The sequence below is a fragment of the Oreochromis niloticus genome, linkage group LG20, assembly GCF_001858045.2.
Source record: "Oreochromis niloticus isolate F11D_XX linkage group LG20, O_niloticus_UMD_NMBU, whole genome shotgun sequence".
Lineage (NCBI taxonomy): Eukaryota > Metazoa > Chordata > Actinopteri > Cichliformes > Cichlidae > Oreochromis > Oreochromis niloticus.
In genome coordinates this window covers 4,330,640-4,350,461 of record NC_031984.2, presented here as the reverse complement: position 1 = coordinate 4,350,461, position 19,822 = coordinate 4,330,640, and the positions used below count along the sequence as shown (strand labels likewise).

At 40.0% G+C, this 19,822-nt stretch overlaps 3 protein-coding genes across 6 annotated transcripts; 2 read left to right on the top strand and 1 right to left on the bottom strand.

Moving 5' to 3' along the window:
* Positions 1–34: 34 nt before the first annotated feature.
* On the bottom strand, positions 35–4,803 carry uxt (ubiquitously-expressed, prefoldin-like chaperone). The gene is made up of 6 exons (XM_019350152.2): positions 4,502–4,803; positions 2,972–3,053; positions 1,829–1,896; positions 1,537–1,644; positions 899–962; positions 35–554 (listed from the first exon to the last, which is right to left on the bottom strand). The coding sequence occupies exons 1-6, from the start codon at positions 4,597–4,599 to the stop codon at positions 492–494; spliced, it is 483 nt and encodes a 160-aa protein (XP_019205697.1). The 5' UTR covers positions 4,600–4,803; the 3' UTR covers positions 35–491.
* A 528-nt stretch (positions 4,804–5,331) lies between these two features.
* cdk20 (cyclin dependent kinase 20) lies at positions 5,332–10,621 on the top strand. 2 transcript variants are annotated; one of them, XM_005477855.4, is made up of 9 exons: positions 5,332–6,049; positions 6,197–6,310; positions 6,908–7,096; positions 7,376–7,497; positions 8,111–8,173; positions 8,783–8,906; positions 9,670–9,825; positions 10,024–10,258; positions 10,346–10,621. In XM_005477855.4, exons 1-8 carry the CDS (start codon positions 5,975–5,977, stop codon positions 10,213–10,215), a joined length of 1,035 nt encoding a protein of 344 aa, XP_005477912.1. In that variant the 5' UTR covers positions 5,332–5,974; the 3' UTR covers positions 10,216–10,258; positions 10,346–10,621. The 2 variants fall into 2 exon arrangements, with proteins under 2 accessions (XP_005477912.1, XP_013127285.1); XM_013271831.3 differs by having other exon boundaries at positions 10,024–10,621.
* On the top strand, positions 10,346–17,114 carry LOC112841626 (erythroid transcription factor-like). 3 transcript variants are annotated; one of them, XM_025901865.1, is made up of 8 exons: positions 10,346–10,430; positions 10,704–11,217; positions 11,304–11,394; positions 12,153–12,333; positions 12,436–12,486; positions 12,567–12,706; positions 15,949–16,092; positions 16,209–17,114. In XM_025901865.1, the coding sequence occupies exons 3-8, from the start codon at positions 11,314–11,316 to the stop codon at positions 16,368–16,370; spliced, it is 759 nt and encodes a 252-aa protein (XP_025757650.1). In that variant the 5' UTR covers positions 10,346–10,430; positions 10,704–11,217; positions 11,304–11,313; the 3' UTR covers positions 16,371–17,114. The 3 variants fall into 3 exon arrangements, with proteins under 3 accessions (XP_025757650.1, XP_013127287.1, XP_013127286.1); XM_013271833.3 differs by having other exon boundaries at positions 12,153–12,486; positions 15,967–16,092; XM_013271832.3 differs by having other exon boundaries at positions 12,153–12,486.
* Positions 17,115–19,822: the final 2,708 nt, after the last annotated feature.

The following is a 19,822-nucleotide window of genomic DNA, read 5'->3' as shown; positions in this document are numbered from 1 at the left end:
GTCCAACAAACCAAAGGAAGGAAAGCTGTCCGGATCATTTTCACAAAACAATTTATTTAAACCTCCAAACAGTGAAAACTCACTTCCTGTCACATTATTTTCAACCTATGAGATCAGGTTTGTTTGAACCTGAATTTGTCACATTGACTGAAAGTGTCTGTTTAGACGCTGCAGGAGTATCTCTGAGCAGCTCCTTCTTCACTGTGACACTGAAGAAAACAAAAAAACAGGAATATTCTCTGATTTTCAACAGACGAGTTTCACAAAGACACAAAGTCACGTCGAGAGTACGTGTTTCATGACTGTGAGTTTTGACTCGGAGAAGGCTCAGGCACTAATCCTCCTCTTCAGCTCTGTGAGGACTTGTTGGGATTCAGGCTTTAGTCCTGAAGTCTTTCCTTCTCCTCGAGCCTGTTTTCTCAAAACACACCGTTGACATCAGCAGCCGGCTTTCGTTAACCCGTCCTCTGCAGCTGGTCAGGTGGGAAAGTCTAGAAAACGTCTCCTCTTCTGCTCTCTGGCAGGTCGCCCAGGCCCTGCAGCTCCCTCAAACCCTGAGTAGGGAAACATGAAGAAGCCAATCAGATTCTCTACCTGCTTCTTTAACATCTGGTCATTAATCAGATCAATCTGACTATTTTAACCCTTTTGTCACCAGTAAATACTGAAAAACAGTGTTTTAACTGAACATATTCAAATCTGATCTTGATGTATTTCATTAGATGGGTAAAACTTTTTACTTCTAGTTCAATGTTCAAACTTCATTGACTGTAAAATCCTCAGAAATGAGTAACAAGTTATTTAGTACTTAAGTATAAGCCAGAGGAAAACTCCTGCACCCAACAGAAACTATTATTATATAAAAACTGTCCTATAATCCACCTGAGAAGAAACTGACCTCCAGCACCATGCGGATATGGGCTTTTATTTTGGCAGAGTCTTTTGTGAGCTGCTCCGTGAAGCTGTAACACAAACACAGGGTTAGCATGGCAAAAAGTGACAGTGCTAACAAAGAGCTAACATGAGCTAGCTAATAGACATTGGTATGCAACAACAAATCGTAAAAAATAATCAATCATAATAATAATAAAAAAAAGAAAATATAAAATAAAAAATATTAGTAATATATTATTAATAGAGAAATTAGTAATAATTCCAATAATTCTAAATTCTAAATAAACAAATAAAAATTAATTTTAAAGTACAATAAAAACAGGAAATTGTCAGAAAAAAATAATAATACAACAAAAATATCAATGTTTTAAAATGGAAAATTTAAGTGTGAAAAAAATACTTGAGAAATATCTAAAGATAAAATTAATAATAAAATCATAAATATTGAGAAAACCCACCAAAAATATCTAAAAACAAAATCAGGACATTTCAAAATAAATAGTTCTAACATATTTTTTTCAAATAATTTCACAACAAAGTGAAATTCTGAGCTCATTTGAAAAATGTCTGAAACATAATTACATTTTTATGCTTTTTCTCCTACTTTTAATCTTAATAGTGTTACAGTGACAATGAACTCACGCTGTGAGCTGACTCGTCTTCTTCTCGATGAACCTCAGAGCCTCGTCGTGAGTCATCTCCACAAAGAAACCGTAACCGACGGCCACAAACATCCTGGATGAGTCCTCACTGATGGAGGAGAAGGAAAAGAGAACTGAGTTTAAACAGGAACTGAAATCCTTTTGGAAACACAGAGCACGGATGCTCTAGCCTCTCTGGAGTCTCGCAGCACACTTCATTAGCCTAAACGCAGCATTTTTGCCTGTTCGAATGCAGAACAGCTGCTGGTGACCTTCGTGTGTCAGCAACTCACACTTCAGCCTGAACGTAGAAGTTACAGCCAAGATCAACGTCTGTCTTCAGCTGCTGAGAGCCCGCCTCCTGCAGGAACACAAAGAAGCGTGTGACTTTCATTCACTCGTGGAACAGGCGGCCCAAGCTCAGAGAAAAAAATACTCCATCTCAGTGTCTACAGGCCTCAGACAGCATGTTAGAGGTTAACGTTCATGACATGACAGTTAGAAAAGAGACTGAATGAGTTTGGCTTGTTTGGCGGGGTTTCCACAGAAAAATATATCAGTGAATATGTAAGAAGCTCGGAAAGAAAAGTGACTGAAGACGTTTCATCCGGAAAGATTCTTCAGTTCTAAGACCAAATGTTGGACAGTTCAAAGTATTAAATCACATGAGCCAAGGTGTGTGATGGGGCACATGATTAATAGTCGGGTCAACGACCCTCTTATGGGACAACTCCCACTAGGACTTAAAGACCTGGGACTCTTCACCGTTTAGTTTTAGAACTGAAGAAGCTTCTTGGATGAAACGTCTTCAAGAAACTTAAAGAAGTCGAGTCGCTTTTCTTTCCAAGCTCCTTAGATTACCATGACCTGGATGACTGAAAACCTACACAGACATCAATGATTATGAGAGTGATTTAAAAAAATATCTGAAAACTAAAATAAAAACGTCCATCCTCTAAATAAAATAAAAACAAATAAAAAATTATTTTTTTAAATATCTGAAAAGTGGAGGTAAAATGTCTGAATGTTTTGATTTTCCAGCTGTAGTTTCAGGCTCTTTGATCCAGACGATGGAGGTTTGGGTTCACAGCTCTCGGCCTAATGAGCCACATGTATTGATCTGCTGGATAAACAGCTGCAGTGAGGCTCAGCTGTATTGATGGAGGTCCGATAAGCTCCACCATCTTTCCTCACAGAAGAGTGTGCTGAATTACAGAAACAGCTCACACAGAGAAGCTACAGAGAGAGATGTCTGTATTGGCAGAGCTCAGTCTGCAGCTCATTAACCAGCAGACAGAAGCATTTAACATTAACAGAGAATGACAGCCAGCACAAACACTACAACGATCTCCAGTTTGATGTGGAAATCTCTTCTTTTCTAAACTGAAAAACCTACAGATCTTCAAAATAACACAGTACATTTTGTGTGCGTTTACCTGCAGACTCTGTATGGTGTTCTTCAGCTGCAGGTACTGAGAGATCTTCTCATAAACCTGATCCCTCTGCTCCACCACCTTCCTGCCAAACGACAGCCGTCACTTGATTTACAGAGAACATTAACGCCTTCAGATGCACCAAAATAATTCAAACAGCCTAAACACGCCAAGAAAATCTGATTCAAAGCACCAAACAGCATTTCAGACACCTGAACTCTTTAGTCTGTGTCACTGAACACTCAGATGCCAACCTGAAGAACCACATAAATACCTGTAAGATTAGATCTACCCTTCTTATCCATCACACATGTGTACTTATAATAGATTCAAGCTCATTATTGTATCCTTTCTATATAACTGAGCTCCTTCTTAGGTGTAGTTTTTAGATTTTTGCACCATTTTGTTCTGTAACTGTACAAAGTAATTTCTGTATTTCTTTTCTTACACCCTAATAAAATTGTCAGTGTTCACATTAAACACAACCAGTCGGGTCTGTGCATGTACAAGTAACCCATGTGAACCAAAGGCTAACGCCTTAGATTGCTCTAAATACTTTTTCAAGTCTTGAATCTGTATGATGTCATTGAGAGGAGATATCCCTATTATAGCCCACCCACCCGCTGTCTGGGGAGCTAAACCAGTCATGTCATAGGCAAAAAAGAATTATTTTGAACTATGAATCATGCAAAGCTACTCTAGTGTCATAGTGTTCAAGAAAAACAATATAAAGCTGTAAATTAACAAAACTGATCCACTTTAAATAAGATGGTCTGAGGCTGCTTCTAATGGAGCTGTGAAGGAGCTTGTTGACCCAATTGCCAAGTGTACTCCACAGTTTTCCTAAACAGCTTGTGTCCCTGGATGTGCTTCGCACTCTGTTAGCTCATGCTGAGCTCTGCTCTGCAGTACTGGCTGCAGAATGTGAAGCAGTAAGAGGTTTCCTCTTAGTGTGGTCAAAACGCTCCAGTTCTGTCTGGTTTGTTGCCCCAGTTGTTGCAGTGCTGGCACAGCAGTGACATGTATAACAATCCCACTGTATTAAAAACACATTGCACGCAAAGGCTGTCTTGACAACGTCTACATGCCTAAATGAATTGAGTTGCTGCTACATGAATCGCTGATAAGATATTTGGGTTGAGCAGGTATTCCTAAAAAAGCAACTTGTGAGTGTAAATATTTAATAATCAGTCTGCAAGTAATTAAGGCACGGAGGGGGACCAAAATGACACCAGCACTATTATACAATCAGCAGCTGTGAGACTTGACCTTTATTAGGCTGTTAATTAAGCTTTAAATGACTTTAATTTGTAGTCACTCCTCATTGACCTTCATATCGCCTCTACTACCTGTTCAAAGTCTGCCTGGATAAAAATCTGAGTTCATAAACTCATATCTACACAAGTATTTTGCACTACTTTAACTACAGATTACATTTCTTTTACTTTAGTTTTTAAAGTTCTGTAACTGAATAAAGCTCTCTGTAAGGACATAATAAACTGTGTTCAGACATCAGCTGTAGTGTCTTCTTACTGTAAGTCTCTCTTCAGGACTTCGTTGATGAAGGTTTCATACTGCAGGACCTTCTGGTCCACGTTAGGTCTAGCTGTGGCATTGTCGGGAGCAGACATTTCTTCACTGTCTTCTCTTTAAAAGAAGCTACAAATAACAGAAAAAACATTCGGTTGAGCTGCGGATAAAGTCCAGCTGCGAACTGCCCGATCTCTCTGTCGTAAACTTTAATGTTTCTGCACACCAAACTCTCCGGCTAGCATGCCTAAGACAGGACGTAAACACGCCACTCTACACCGGATGAGAAGAAAGTGTGAACAAGTACTTCCGGGTTTCAAAATGAACCCAAAGAATAGATTTAGTGAAAACAGAAAAGACGAAACGACAGCAACGCTGCAAAAGCTTGTCAATTAATGATAGCATAAACTCGGAAACTCTAAAAAAAATTTCTTACTTTATTTTTTAATATAGTAGAATAGAAGGCCTTTTTCGTTATGTAGAATACCAGTACGGAGTGAATTATTTTTATTCTTTATCCTGCTGCTGTAAAACAAACATTTCCCAATTGGATTCAGAAAAGTCTGTCTGTCGGTCAGGGAAATTTGAAGCATTTTCCTGAGCAGATTATAAATTTTAGACACATCAAGTACATCTCTATGCAGTTCAAAAGACTTGCTTTATAAACCAAAAAATAAACTAAATTGCTTTTTAATCATTAATCGAATCAAATGTTCAAGTCAAATTGTTAAGTTTGTACGTTAAAAAATGAAACAGCAAACAAGAACAAAAAAAGAATCAAAAATAAAATAAAACAAAATAAAACGTTGATTCTGGTTAATGCTTTCTACCTGCTCTGGCTCTATGGAGGTCCTGTCTCATGACGTCACTGTAAACAAACATGGCAGACCACGGGCGGCTCTGTAGCTAGCTACTGTAACACGAAACAATTATTAAAACGTCCTGAATGAAAATGCGTATTAAAAAAATTAAATATCGTCGTTTTTGTAGTTTCTTTCTTAACAAGCGTGCGTGTCAAGCCGGCAGCAGAAGTTAAACAGTAACAGGTTTTAAAATTTTAGCTGGGTTATCTGAGTTAAGACGTTGCCAAGGCAACGTTAGCCAACAGCTAGCTGTCTCGCTTCCCGTGGTCAGGATTTATTTTCTGAGAGACTTTTCTTTACAGCTGTTTGTTGTTGCATATGTAATATAAGCCGAATTTAAGTTAACGGTTTAAAGTTTTACTGGGCTTAAAATAATAGTTTAATAACTGTATCTTATTGAGCAATCGTGCGCAGCATCGTGAACGGCTTAATTTTTGAGTGAAGTTCGAGGTTTGCGTTCCTCTCTCTGGTTTGCTGTTCCAAGGAGCTGATTTGTATATCATTGGGGGTTTACTTCAAACCACACACTCTTTGAATTAACAAAAACATCAGTGAGAGTTGTGACCAGATTAAATCCAGATTAACTGAAGCTGTTTTAAACGCTCATGAAAACATGGAGCAGTATAACATTCTGGGTCGGACAGGAGAAGGAGCTCATGGCATAGTCTTCAAGGCCAAACATATTGAGGTGACGGACTGGTGCTTTTATGTCTGCATCTTACTTCATTTCTTTTTTTTTTCTTTTTTTCTTTTTTTTGTAATCCGATCAGCATTAAATTTGGGGTCTAACCTCAGCGGCTTAGATATGTGACATGGAAATGTTCTTGTGTGTCAGACAGGGGAGACGGTGGCTCTGAAGAAAGTGGCTCTGAGGAGGCTGGAAGACGGCATTCCGAACCAGGCTCTAAGGGAGATTAAAGCACTGCAGGAGATCAAGGACAACGAGCATGTGAGTGAATGTGCAGACAGTTTTTACAGATAAGAGTCATTTTAATCTTAAAATTTGATTAGTGTTTAGCAGCACGGTGGTGCGGTGGGTAGCACTGCTGCCTCACAGCAAGAAGGTCCTGAGTATGAGTTCGACTCCCTTCTGTGTGGAGTTTGCGTGTTCTCCCTGGGTTCTCTCCGGGTACACTGGCTTCCTCCCACAGTCCAGAGACATGCAGTTAGTGGGGTTAGGTTAATTGGTTATTCTAAATTGCCCATAGGTGTGAATGTGAGTACAAATAGTTGTATGTCTCTATGTGTTAGCCCTGCAACAGACTGCCCACCTGTCCAGGGTGTACCCTGCCTCTTGCCCTATGGTAGCTGGGATATGCTCCAGCTCCCCTGGTGGCTGGGGGGATGTCACAAACAAAATATAACAGAAACCAAAAATTAGTACATGGAAAACATAGACGATCAAAGCAGAGCAGCAAGAAAAGAGCCAAGCATAACAGACATGTTAATAAAAAGGAGATTAGGCTATATGAGAAAATTATAAGAAGCTGCAGAGTGTCTGGAGTCTGAAGGGATGCAGGACTTCTTTCTGTGACTTTCTCCTCAGGTGGTGAAGCTGAAGGACGTCTTTCCTCACGGCACGGGCTTCGTCCTGGTGTTCGACTTCATGCTGTCTGACCTCTCTGAGGTCATAAGGAATTCCCAGCGCCCTCTGACCCCTGCGCAGGTCAAAAGTTACATGATGATGTTGCTGAAGGGCGTGGCCTTCCTGCATCACAACAATGTCATGCACCGGGTGAGCGCAGCTAACAGTTATTATCATTAATGAGTCATCTGACTGTTTTCTCAGTGAATCCTGTGTTTGTAACAAGCAACACTTAAGCATACAAGGTTATTTAAATACTGTTGGTTATTCATAATAAATGAAAAGCTGAAAATATGGGAAATGCTAAAAAACTGAATAGTTGCTGCAGTCTGAGGTGTTGCAGGAGGAGGTGAGAAGGTGGTGTTCGGGTTTCTTTTCTTTAACAAAATAAATCAAACCAATTATAAAATGACGTTTGTGTGTTTGCAGGACCTGAAACCAGCAAACCTGCTCATCAGCTCCTCAGGCCACCTGAAGATTGCAGACTTTGGTCTGGCCCGGCTGTTCAGCGAGCAGGGAGAGAGGCTGTACAGCCACCAGGTGGCCACCAGGTAAATAGGATAAGATGAGATTAAATAAGAAATACTTTATTTAGCAGGTAGCTTTAGCTAATCAAAATAAAATACAGTATGACTTACCAAAAGAACTCAGTGAGGTAAAAAACACGAAGAGCAAAATGCTCATTTAAATAGAAAAATGACAGTAAAATGAAAGATCTCAAGTGAAAATTTAAATGCAATATAATGAACCTAAAAGTAAGTACTTTTGTATATAAAATGCAGTAATGCAGTATCTGAATGGCTGAATGTAATACAGAAAATGGCTCTATAAAGTAAGCACAAGCACAGCATTAGCTTTAGTGCTGCTGGGAAAAATCCATGTGGTGACATGGAAAATGCAGTCAGTTGATACTTTAAATATTCACTCAGACTTGCTTTAAAGCTCAACTGGTGAACAAATGTGTCACAGAACAGATTCACATATTCAGATTTGAGGTGCTCATTACACCAGTAAATAATAATCATGTTAAAGTCGCCATGTCATGTGACTTGTTGGTTCAGTTCATTCTAAAATAATCACCACTTTCAACTGGATATTACTGATACTTTATCAGTAATGTGCAGTAAATGCACTGAGCTACATTTGACCACTGTGTGTGTTTAGATGGTACAGAGCCCCTGAGCTGCTGTACGGAGCCCGAAAGTACGACGAGGGAGTCGACCTGTGGTGAGTACAACCCTGAAAACGCTGCTAAAAGTAGCGCCCACACTATTATTTTTTTGCTGTTGTTCGATCATTATAGCTTACATTACATTATATACATTTACGTTACATAGTACTTGTTTAACCTGGCATTCGAGGCTAATTAGTGTGATTTTCATCTGGCTCTGCATTTATATTATGTCATTATTTTATATCTGTAATTTATATTTTATATTGTGATTTTATCTGTATCATGGTTTTACTGGAAAGCACTTTGGTCTTTAAATGTGCTGTACAAATAAATTTGATTTGATTATCTACTGTGAATCCTCTGCTGATTAGCTTTTACTCAATAAACCTAGATGCTTTTGTTTCTGTTGTGCCTGCTTGTATTCTTTTCCTGTATCAGCATATTTTATTATATATTACTCTTTAACATACTATGTAACATGGGACCATATAATAAGAAAGAGTAAGCTTGTAGCTTCAGTACACGCTAACTCTGTTAGTGTTCACAGTTCCTGCTCAGGTGTAAATTGGTCCAGTGATCAGAGATGAACAGCAGGGGGCAGCAGCAGTCTGAAGTCATGGCTTACTGTTTAGTCCGTGTGTGCGCTTGTGTGTGTGTTTCAGGGCGGTCGGCTGTATTTTTGGGGAGCTGTTGAACTCGTCTCCTCTGTTTCCTGGAGAGAACGACATCGAGCAGCTCTGCTGTGTCCTCAGAGTGCTGGGAACCCCGACTCAGGACAGCTGGCCTGTAAGATACACACTGGTTTTTCCATCACTTCAGGGGACGTTACATTAATATACATTCATTTTCTTCTCGATCTTTTTTTGTATTAGGTTAAGTATTAAGCTTTATATCAAAGTATCATCTCACACATTCTGTCTTTTATATAAAAGACATATCGTGAAAATGTAAACACAATGAGGATGTAAAATAAACTGGAACACTGCCTAATTTCCACATGTATTCACTCAGTGTATTCACACTGTGGTAGTGTTTACTCTTTCATCTTTGGACATAGTGCATATAAATGTCCGCCCACATCCACGTTCATTAACTTTAAATGTGCTAAAAAGACGCAATGTGTTATTTTTTAAAATAATGTTTTTCAGTGCATAGTCAACATCATAATCATCATCAGTATATTATTATATGTGATAGGCCTGCAATCATCTGCCTGAAATATTGGTTGGCCTCCGTTTAGCTTTATTTAAAATGTTTAAATGTTTTTAGACTAGCAGTAAATGATGATGAATATGTAGAGAAATTAAATCGGACCTAAAACTGATCCTTGTGGCACTCCAAACCAAACTGATAAAAGAAACTGTGTGTGTTTACTCTAAAAACCTACAACTGTTTGAAGTCTGGCGACATCTTTGTGGTCTGTGTGAGATTTTATCTGAAGGCTAAGGTAAAATAATTCACTCTGCGAAGTTTAATTTTGTCTTGTTTTTTTCTTCTATGGCTGTGAAACTGGTTAAAACATTTTAATCCCTCTCCTGTCTGTCTCCAGGAGATAGTGGAGTTGCCAGATTACAATAAAATCACCTTTAAGGAGAATCCAGCAATCCCATTGGAGGAAATCGTCCCTGACATGCCCCCTCAGGCAGTGGACCTGCTCTATAAGTTCCTGGTGTATCCATCTAAACAGCGCTGCTCAGCCAGACAGGTAAGAAACCTGAAGCAGACCTTAAGTTCAAAGGTGGAGTTCCTCAGGGCTCGGTCAGAGGTCCTCTCATTTTTACATAAAGAATCATTTCTTGGAACGTAGCCATTATATTCTCCCATTCACCCATTATCACTCAGATAAAGTTTAATAAACTGATTATTGATCAGTGCTCTGCCTGTCCTCTCCTCCTTACTGCAGGCTCTCCTCCATCCATATTTCTTTACTTCGCCAATTCCTGCTCACCACTCAGAGCTGCCCATCCCTGAAAGGGGAGGGCGACCCCCCCGCCAACGCTTCCAGGCTCCGCCCACTGACTTCTCAGTGGACCTACCCTTGCAGAACAGTGTGGTAGACCCTGCCCTAATACAGGGATATGCTTCCTGCCTCTGAACTGACCGCTGATCTTTACCATCTCTAAGCTGCTCTTATACCAGTTAATCTTGTTTTATTTATTTATTTATTATCTGGTTTACTGAACGCTCTGCTATAGACTGAATTCACATTGTTTTATGAATTTCAGCTCACACAGAAGATTTCTGATGGTCTTTCCTGAGCCTGAACCTCTTCCGTAACCACCTGTAACCGTGAGAAAATCACCTAATACAGTTACGTTTCCACACACTGAATTTATTGGACTAAAAGGAATTTATTTAATTTGATTTTTAGCTCCACCGGGTCTCCATTTGGCAAAAGGATGAAATAATTTAAAAACACAAAATCAAGCAGGTTTCTGTTCTGTTTATGAAACATGTTGTGAGTTTTATTTAAAGTCATTAATAAAGTAAAGTGTGGAGAAGTTGGGTTGATTCCTGAACATTTTTTTCCTTTAAATATGTCATTTCTGAGAATTAATCTTGAAAATAATGATGTGTTTTCAGCAAGAGCTGTGTGCCTGAGACGACCATATCAAGGAATGTACTCAGTGGCATCATACTGAACCAAGGGTAAAAAAAACTGACTGAAACGGAGCGTAAGAGCAGATTGAACCTGTGGATTAGTGATTATTTGTACACACACTGACATCAGTACTGTGTGTGGCGATGTTTAACTAGAGCGTCCACAACTGGAACAGCAGACAAGGAAAAGTAGAAGAAGAATTTTTTTCTTTTCTTTACTTTTTGATGTGTTTTTGAGGCGAGTTGTGGGCTGAACCTGGACTCCAGTGGTCTGACAGTGATCTCATATTATAACATGTTTACAGCAGTAAATGATAACAGCCATGTAAACACTGGAAACTCAAAATTTCAATAATTAAAAAAAAATCCCTTTCAAAAAACCCACGTCAGAATTTGTAGGAGGAGTCAAACCCCTCCTCTTCCTCCTGGTCGCCCTCCTTCAGACCCCAGAGCTGCATTCAGATGAAGTTAAAACCCTCAAATCTCTTCAGCCTCTGTGAGTACCATCAGAAAATAGAGCTGTGATCCTTTGTGTTAGAGAGAGCACTCACTCTGACTTTAATTTTTCTTACCTCCTCTTAGAAATTCAGCGATGATGTCAAACTATTCGCCGTTAGCTTATTGGTCTTCTGCTGTGACGTCCAACAGATCTGAAACAAGCTTCAGTACTAAGGTGAGAGTCTTTTATTATATTCTTGCTTACGGAGTCAAAATGTAATCAAGTACAAGTACGGAAGTATGTAATCTGATGTTCAATAAGCATATGGAGTGGGGGTTTTTTCTTCTGATTAAGTAGTTAATGTTTTTGCTTTAATGTGCTTTTACCTGTACAGAAGTAAAAAGTGGCGTCCTGAAAACGTTATTGAAAATGTTATTTGGTGACTTTGGCTCGCCATAAATTATTTGGTGATTCTTATGCACATGTTGAGCTCTTTGAAAGAATATTTAATTTTTTGAAAAGTTTATTGAAACATCTGACAAATTAGATTGAAAAATTCTTGAAATTTGAATTTCCACATATGACTTTACATTTGTATCGTATTTGCGACGCCTGGCATTTAAAAAAATGTTTAACAATGTATTGTGCAATTTATTTAGGTTTTTCATGGGAAAAAAATCACACTGATGATGTAGACGTCTCAAAAACTCCCCCAAAAATGTGTGTATCAGAGATGGTACCCGGGGACTAAAGGGGTTGGAGCTTAGCTCGGTTCGATGAATGGGGCCCTGGTCTAACTAAAAAAACATTTTAAAAGTAATTACAGGAAATTATATGTTTCTTATTTTGTGAAGCGTCCAGAGCGCCTGACCTTCATCAAACTTAACAAAGTTTCCTCATCTGATATTTAGTTGATTTATATTGATATATAAGATATATTTATATTTATTTATGCTTGTTACGCTTTTTCTGTTACGTCCTTGACCCCACAGCCGGGCTCCTCAGGGGTCAGGGAGCCTGCGGTCGTTTCAGACACTTTCCTCCAATCACCATGCACATCCCAAGAGGCCCCTCCCTCGCTCCTCCTCACCCCCTGCCTCTGGCTGAATGATTCCAGCTGTCAATCACCGAACCCTGCTTACATCCCACCTCCATCTTCTTCATCCTTGTATAGTAATCATGCTCTGATTCCATCCCCCACCCACCTCCTCTCCTCAACACCTGGATGTAACAGTTACCATGGCAACCTATACACACCCTCCTCCCCCTCTTCAGGTGACTGGATGCTACCTGACAGTCTGTCTTGGGGGCAGGGATGTGGACCAGGTGAGTAATTACCTGCCTGTGCTAGTAGATCAGTGTGTGTGTCTTTTGTGCTGATGTGTGATTTGTCATCGTTTGCTCAGAGCAGCGCGAGTGTGTGAGCTGTGGGATGCAGAGCGCCCCCCTGTGGAGGCGAGACGCTGCAGGTCGACTCCTGTGTAACACCTGCGGCCTCAGACAGGAAGCCAACAACACACCGCTGCTGAGACCGAAGAGACGAGCTGTAAGACGACACACACGTATTTGAAAATTAAATGGTATTAACGTTTTAATTAGAAAATCAGGTTTTATTGCTTATATTGCTTTTAAATGTTTCCAATTTAAAAGGAGCATCAGAAAATCTAAATTCTACACTGTACAGCAGGTAGGACTTTGGATGATAGCATTTTTATTTAAAAATTTTATGTAGATATATGAAGAGTTTTTTTGAAGTTTACATTATTGTTTTCATTTTAATTAAGTCCCTCACAGGCATCCGAATCTATATTAATTTATCTTTTATATAATAAAGATTGCTTGCAAAGTTGCAGTCATTGATGATTCTGGTGTCTGTTGGGGCCCTAGGCAGAAATTCACATTATAAATAGTAATATAAGTAAGAAAGTATATCACTTTCAAAGTTCATTTTTTTTGTTTCTGATGACTGAACTGACATGACAAACGGGAACATGACGTCCTGTCATAGGGACTCCTCAGAGCACGTTGTACATACAGTATAATCAGTTAAAAGTGGAATTCTGAACCTATAGTTAACATTTAAAGGTTGGACCAAACCCTTCTCTTTGCTGCTGGTGTCAGAAACTTAATGATTCTGAGAAAACATAATGAAGTGATGTAGTAAATTATTTCACATTATAGAATTAGAATTTTAAATTACCCATAGGTGTGAATGCGAGTGTGAGCGGTTGTCGTCTCTCTGTTTGCCCTGTGGTAGCTGGGATGGGCGACCCGGATGAGGATGAGCAGAAGAGAATGGATGAATGGAGAATAAAGTACACACAGCACAATAATTTACACCAGTACATCAGAGTAATCAGAGTACCTTAGCATACACATCCAAATTTCTTTGGATCTCAGTTTCATAACTTAGCATTCACAGCTTTGGCAGTTAGCCCCGGCAGACACAGCTGTCATCAGTGAACAAGAAAAAACTGTTCAAGATGGCAGTTTTCACTCTGTTACTGGTGCCCAACAAAACAGAGAGTAAACCAGCAACTGTAGAAATGGAAGAAACCATGTTTATTTCAGTAATGATGCCAGGACCAAGCTGGCTGGTTGTAAGATGTTTATGCCATAATTACTAGTTTCTTACTGACTCTGACTCCCGCCATACACCCTCAACTCAGTCATGTGACATCCTGCAGAGATAAACACACCAGGCTGCTCTGCAGGCTAAGCTAACCACTGTTTAATGCCAAAGTTTTCTCCTGCTTTTTTTCATTTTCATTGATCGCATCAATTATCAGGTTTGATCAAATAAAGTCATGAACTCCAGCTCAGGCATCCTTAGGGAGGTCGGGTCATTGTAGTTTGAAGTTACTGGCCTGGGCCCTGCCGGGTGGTAAGTGGCTCCTCTGATTGACAGACTAATTCTTAATTATTTATGATACCCAGTGACGAACAATACAAACAGTACCATCTAACACTTTATAATACAACTTCAAGTTAAATGAATTTTGGGTAATAGTTTTTTTTGTTTTTTTACTGTTCACCAAGAATAAAAATATAAATGTTAAGAGTCAATTATTGCTTTGGAAACTAATTGATAACCATTATTTGGAGTGCTGTTGTAAATGTGTAAGTGATGGTGATAACAGTGTAAGAAGGCAGGTGTAGTGCACAGTTGGAGAGCGCGGTTTGTGTTCGGTTTCACTCACAGCAGACTTTTGTTTTCACTTCTTGTTTACTTCTGCTTTTGCTGTTTGCTGAGGTTTAGGAAAAGATTGTGATTGGGGTTAAAATCATAGACTGTTTATAAAAGATGGACGTAGACGCCAAGATGCTTCGCTCCGGTTTGTGAGAGAGATCATTAGTTAAATGCTAGTTAGCTAATCTGTGCACATAACTAGGGGTTAAATTCAGTTTCAAACAAGACAACTGCATAGATGATGGATGAGTTATTTCTGTTATACTTATTTGAAGTCTGCTTGAAGTCGGCTCAAAGGGCATTTGGTTGCACTTTATGTTTGTGTGAAAGAGTCCAAGCAGTCATGAAAAAGTTGGACGTCTGCACGGAGCTTCATGCTCACCATTTGATGGCATCAGTTTTGTCGGTTGGACCCATGTGGACCCCTACGTGCTCGAGATTCAGAAACAAAAACACAAAATTTCAGTCACCAGCACTGCAGCACAGACTGCTCCGATGGTCTGTTCGTACAAATAACTGCACAGTAACTGTGTTTGTCAGATAATTGCACTGAAAATGGTCGAAAAAAGCCTCAACAGCAGAAACATGGTCTAGAGGTCCATTGTAGAGACTCAGATGAGTGGAGGTGAAGCCCAGCAGACGCCCGCCTGCACTGGGTCAGCCAAAGCAGTCATGAAACTAACAAACTCAAAAGTGAGCAGGTCATAAAAAATCGCCCTGCAGCTGTGATCAGGCTGTAAACATGTTTATTTCTGCTGACAGGACCAGTGATGGAATGTATCTCAGTACATTTACTGAAGCACAGTTTTAATGTACTTTACTGTCTTTACTGACACATTTCTACTACTTTCTACTTAGATACTGTTATACTGTTTATTTGTCCCGTCTTCCTTCTCTCACCCCAACCGGTCGCAGCAGATGGCCCCGCCCCTCCCTGAGCCTGGTTCTGCTTCCTGTTAAAAGAGAGTTTTTTCCTTCCTTCTGTTGCCAATGTGCTTTCTCATAGGGGGTCATGTGATTGCTGGAGTTTTCTCTGTAGGGTGTATCTTACAATAGAGAGTGCCTTCAGGTGACTGTTGTTGTGATTTGGTGCTGTATAAATAAAATTGAATTGAAAATACTATTTTTATTGTACTTTGTACTCCATACCATTATTTTAAATTTTTAGCTACTTCTTCTTCTTCTTCTTATATTTAACCCTGCCCATATAAGTAATGAAACCACCTCCAGCTGAAACAATAAAGTGACACAATAACTGATCAGTAATTCTAATCCTCTAATATGATGAATGTGATTCAGCAGACTGAGTACTTTTACTTTAGGTACTTCATTTATATTCTGATGGTAAAACTTCTGGTTTTGAGGCTTATACTTAAGAAAATAATTGAACAACAGGAACAGATCTAACATCATCTGCTGGATGAGGGACATGCACTGAAAGTCATGCTAGTTTTCTTCCTCTTATTTATTACGGAAAAATTCAGATTTCCTGTGAGAAACTTGTTCTTGTTCCCTCTAAAACATCTTGTTTGAAAAAGAAAATTGTGTTAAATTACCTTAAAATATAATCCAAAATGGTGCAGCATAATACAAAACAGTATGATGTGTTATTCCAGAGCAGGATACAGAGGAAAGGAACTCAGTGTGTCAACTGTCTGACTGAACGCACGACGCTGTGGAGGAGAAACTCTGCAGGAGAAGCCGTCTGCAACGCCTGCGGACTCTACTACAGACTACACCGGGTACTACAAACCCAAATACTGCTCTGGCCACATGCTTGTACTTCCTCTAGTAAGAGTAAAACAGCAAAGAAGGTTTCCTTGTACTTTGAGGCTGAGTCTTTGTTAAATGTTTGCAGGTGAATCGTCCGCTGGCCTTGAAGAAAGATGGAATCCAAACCAGAAAGCGGAAAGTGGTCACTAAGAATAAGAGGAAAACTGACCAATCAGACACCAAGCTGCCTAAGAGGGTCAAGCCCAATGATGCCACAGCAGCTAACAGCAGCGTTGTCGGGTTTTAGGTGACCTAATGCCTAAAAAAGAGAAATTTGTGAGGGTAAAGCTTTTCAGACGTGTCTGCTGTTTTTGCTTCCTGTGTGCCGTCCTCTGTGATCACCTGTGTTTTTAGATTTTTGTTAGCTGTATTTACTGTGGACTTGGTCTCCAGCCCAATAAATGACTCACTTTTTGTTATTTAACACATCTTATTTTGCCTCCTACATTTGGGTCCCCACGCCTCCACTCCCCCCTCCTTCTGACAGCAGCATTTATCGACAGCTACCAGGATAAACTCATCACTCATGTGATCCAGTGCATAAACATTAACAGCCTGGGTTTAGTTTCAGCTGCCTCACACACATAAAACTCAAAGTTTTAGAAATGGCTTTAAATCAAACCTGTTCCAGAAAACAGGTTTGAAAAGAAACTCAGTTTAACATAAAGTCTGATCAATTATTGATTAATTATTAATATCTGATTCATCCTTATGTGGGGAAACCCTGAGTTTTTGGGACTTTACATTAAGCAGTCAATATGTGCTTGAAGTGCAGACTTTCAGCTATAGTTCAGGGGAGATGGAACAACAATTTAGCATGAACTGTTTAGGAAACATAACATTTTCCAAGGCTCAAAAATGTTATGACAAACACTCTCATGACCAGGTGAGGCCTGTTCCCTCAACATTTCTTGACGAATGAAGCAGATATAATGTCTGAAAAACTTTTAAGCTTGCTTTTATAATGTGATGTGTAATAAATAGAGCTTCCACCCACTGTCTTGCTTTTGGCTGGTATATTTTTTAAATTTCAGTGCTATTCTGAAAAAAATAAAATAAATGAAAAACTATATATATATATATATATATAATTCCCCTCTTGCCCCTGCGGGCGGTCTATCCTTCAAGCTCGGGTCCTCTGCCAGAGGCCTGGGAGCTTGAGGGTCCTGTGCAGTATCTTAGCTGTTCCTAGGACTGCGTTCTTCTGGACTGGGATCTCCGATGTTGTTCCTGGGATCTGCTGGAGCCACTCGCCTAGCTTAGGAGTCACTGCACCGAGTGCTCCCATTACCACTGGGACCAACGTTACCTTCACCCTACACATCTTCTCCAGCTCTTCTCTGAGCCCTTGGTGCTTAACCAGCTTCTCGTCTTCCTTCTTCCTGATGTTGCTGTCATTCAGGATCGCTGCGTCTATCACTACGGCCGTCTTCCTCTGCTTGTCTACCGCCACTGTGTCCGTTTGATTAGCTGTCACCATTTTGCCTGTTTGTATCTGGTAGTCCCACTGGATCTTAGCTCGCTTACAAATGTTGGAACACTGAGCTACTAGTTGTTTCGCCGTCAATCGGGATTCCATTTATAATATCCACAAAGCAGAACTAAAAAGTACTACATCTGTATGTTTTCTGTATATTAATGAACGGAATAAATGTAATCTGAAGTATTATTCAGTTTGTTCATGCCGTCACAGCAGTGTAGTGGATTGCATAGTTAGGACTTAAACATAAAATACTTGTCAGATTAATCTGTGCATAATATCAATCAGTGATAAAAATATAATCCAGTTTGTTGAAATACCAAAAAGCTCAAGCTCCAAATGAATCACTCATTCTTCTTTTTTTTTAACTGCCTGAGCTTTTTTAAATCACATAAGAAACTCTAACATGACCGTGAGTGACCTCTGGGTGCTGATGTCACTGTTCAGGTCAGTTATTTTATTGCCCCTTATTGGAAACAGACAGACTCTGAAGCAATCATCCACAAAGAACAATATAAAAACAGTAAAACCAAAGCACAACAACCACAAAAATATTAACTCACTAATACACCAAATCATTAGACACAGTCCTGCAGTAAAGATGGCCGCCTGCAGCAGGAGCAAGCAGAAAGCCTGTTTAGTGTCTGTAAACACTGCTGACTTTGTTTTTGCTTTGCACTTTATTTTATTTTACTTTTTTAGCGTCTTCTGGTTTTGATTCACTCTGAAGCGTGTTGTTTCTGCTCCGTGTGTCTTCATGTGCTGGATTATCAAAGCCAACAGGAAGCAGCCAAAGCAAAGTGTCTGATCACCTTCATCAATGAGAGATTTCATTTTTTGATTTTCAGTCGAATCTGCTAGAAACACACTTTGACTTGCTGATTATTGAATGTAAAGTGATGGGAAAAATCTCAGTCTTTCCATGTAAAGTTACATTTAAATAAACACAAAGTTACTTTGTGGGTCACTGAATGTCACAGAGGCCCCAAAAGTCCTGCAGGTTTAATGGGACTTATTGCCCAAACTCCACAGTGAGATGGCAGCAGTGCTAGCAGAGGCCTCAGCCTGTCACAGAGCATCATATGCTATTATCAGACAATAAGACACCATACTCCCACCCTTACCCCCACCCACTCAGAGCCTCCTGCTGGCTGCCTGCTGAGGGCCGAAATTGTGCAACGCAAGAGGCTTCTGGTTTTCCGGAGCCAGAAAAAAAGGCTAAGAGAGGAAAAAGGAGATAAAGAGAGGGCGGTTGGTGGTCTGAGGCCGGCCAAAGATGCCTTACCTCCCTCCACCACCTTGAATGTGTGTGTGTCTGTTTGTGTGTGTGTGAGAGGTCCAGGCAATAACGGTATGGATGAACGTCATGAAACATCAGAAACCACAGCAAACCCACACTTTTTTTATAGATGTTCACAGAGGCATCCGTTAGCCGTTAGTGCTGGTTACACACACACACACACACACACACACACACACACACACACACACAGTAAACGGCTGGGGAGTGAACAGCTGCAGCAGATGTTGACATCTTGTTCTCTCAGCAGCCAGAAAAAGCTCAGAGAGTGGACTGCCCCAAACCGAGAGGCGCACACACTCAGAGGTCCTCCAGGACATGAAGTCTGAGTTTGTCCTGAAGGTGGCGACAGAGGGAGAGGTCACCAGGTCACCACAGTTGGTAGGTTACATAGGCTGTGCGTATTGTGACGAGATCCCAGAAAACTAAATGTAAAAAACAAAGAGTGTGTGTGACACAGGAGTTTGGCATTTGAAGCACATCTTTTATTTGAATGAGCTTCTTGGTAATGAAAGGAGCCTCTCAGTCTGTTTCAAGTCTCATTTGGCTTTCAGTGGGGATGCATCGATCAGCTGTGAGAAAAGCCTTTCTTACATTCATGTTCCACCAGCCAGTAAAAGTTTTCTTGTCTGCATCGTAGCTGCATTTCATTTTCACAACCTACACAGATATTTTTGGCAGTTTTTCATGTTCCACAAACATCTGAGTAGCTGTGATTTGTAGGTTTCCACTGTGGAGAATTGCTGCGTACATGCAGCAAAAGACGGTGACTTTTTAACCTGCAGGAGGCCAGTGATGATCTTTACTGCTTTCTTCACAGTCATTCAATAAGATCCAGACTTTAGTGACAGGTCTGTCTTGCAGTGATGATCTTTGGAAACTAGAGCGTCTAGAGGGGGATAAAATTGCTGTGCAGTAA

Bases quoted from the DNA above. Each gene is read 5' to 3' on its own strand.
- LOC112841626 (XM_013271832.3), top strand. From the start codon at position 11,314: ATGATGTCAAACTATTCGCCGTTAGCTTATTGGTCTTCTGCTGTGACG. The intron at 11,395-12,152 runs GTGAGAGTCTTT...TTGACCCCACAG, and splicing joins AAACAAGCTTCAGTACTAAG to CCGGGCTCCTCAGGGGTCAG. The intron at 12,487-12,566 runs GTGAGTAATTAC...TCGTTTGCTCAG, and splicing joins GGGGCAGGGATGTGGACCAG to AGCAGCGCGAGTGTGTGAGC.
- uxt (XM_019350152.2), bottom strand. From the start codon at position 4,599: ATGTCTGCTCCCGACAATGCCACAGCTAGACCTAACGTGGACCAGAAG. The intron at 3,054-4,501 runs GTAAGAAGACAC...GTCGTTTGGCAG, and splicing joins GTCCTGAAGAGAGACTTACA to GAAGGTGGTGGAGCAGAGGG. The intron at 963-1,536 runs GTGAGTTCATTG...TTTGTGTTACAG, and splicing joins AAGACGAGTCAGCTCACAGC to CTTCACGGAGCAGCTCACAA.
- cdk20 (XM_005477855.4), top strand. From the start codon at position 5,975: ATGGAGCAGTATAACATTCTGGGTCGGACAGGAGAAGGAGCTCATGGC. The intron at 7,097-7,375 runs GTGAGCGCAGCT...GTGTGTTTGCAG, and splicing joins ACAACAATGTCATGCACCGG to GACCTGAAACCAGCAAACCT. The intron at 8,907-9,669 runs GTAAGATACACA...GTCTGTCTCCAG, and splicing joins CGACTCAGGACAGCTGGCCT to GAGATAGTGGAGTTGCCAGA.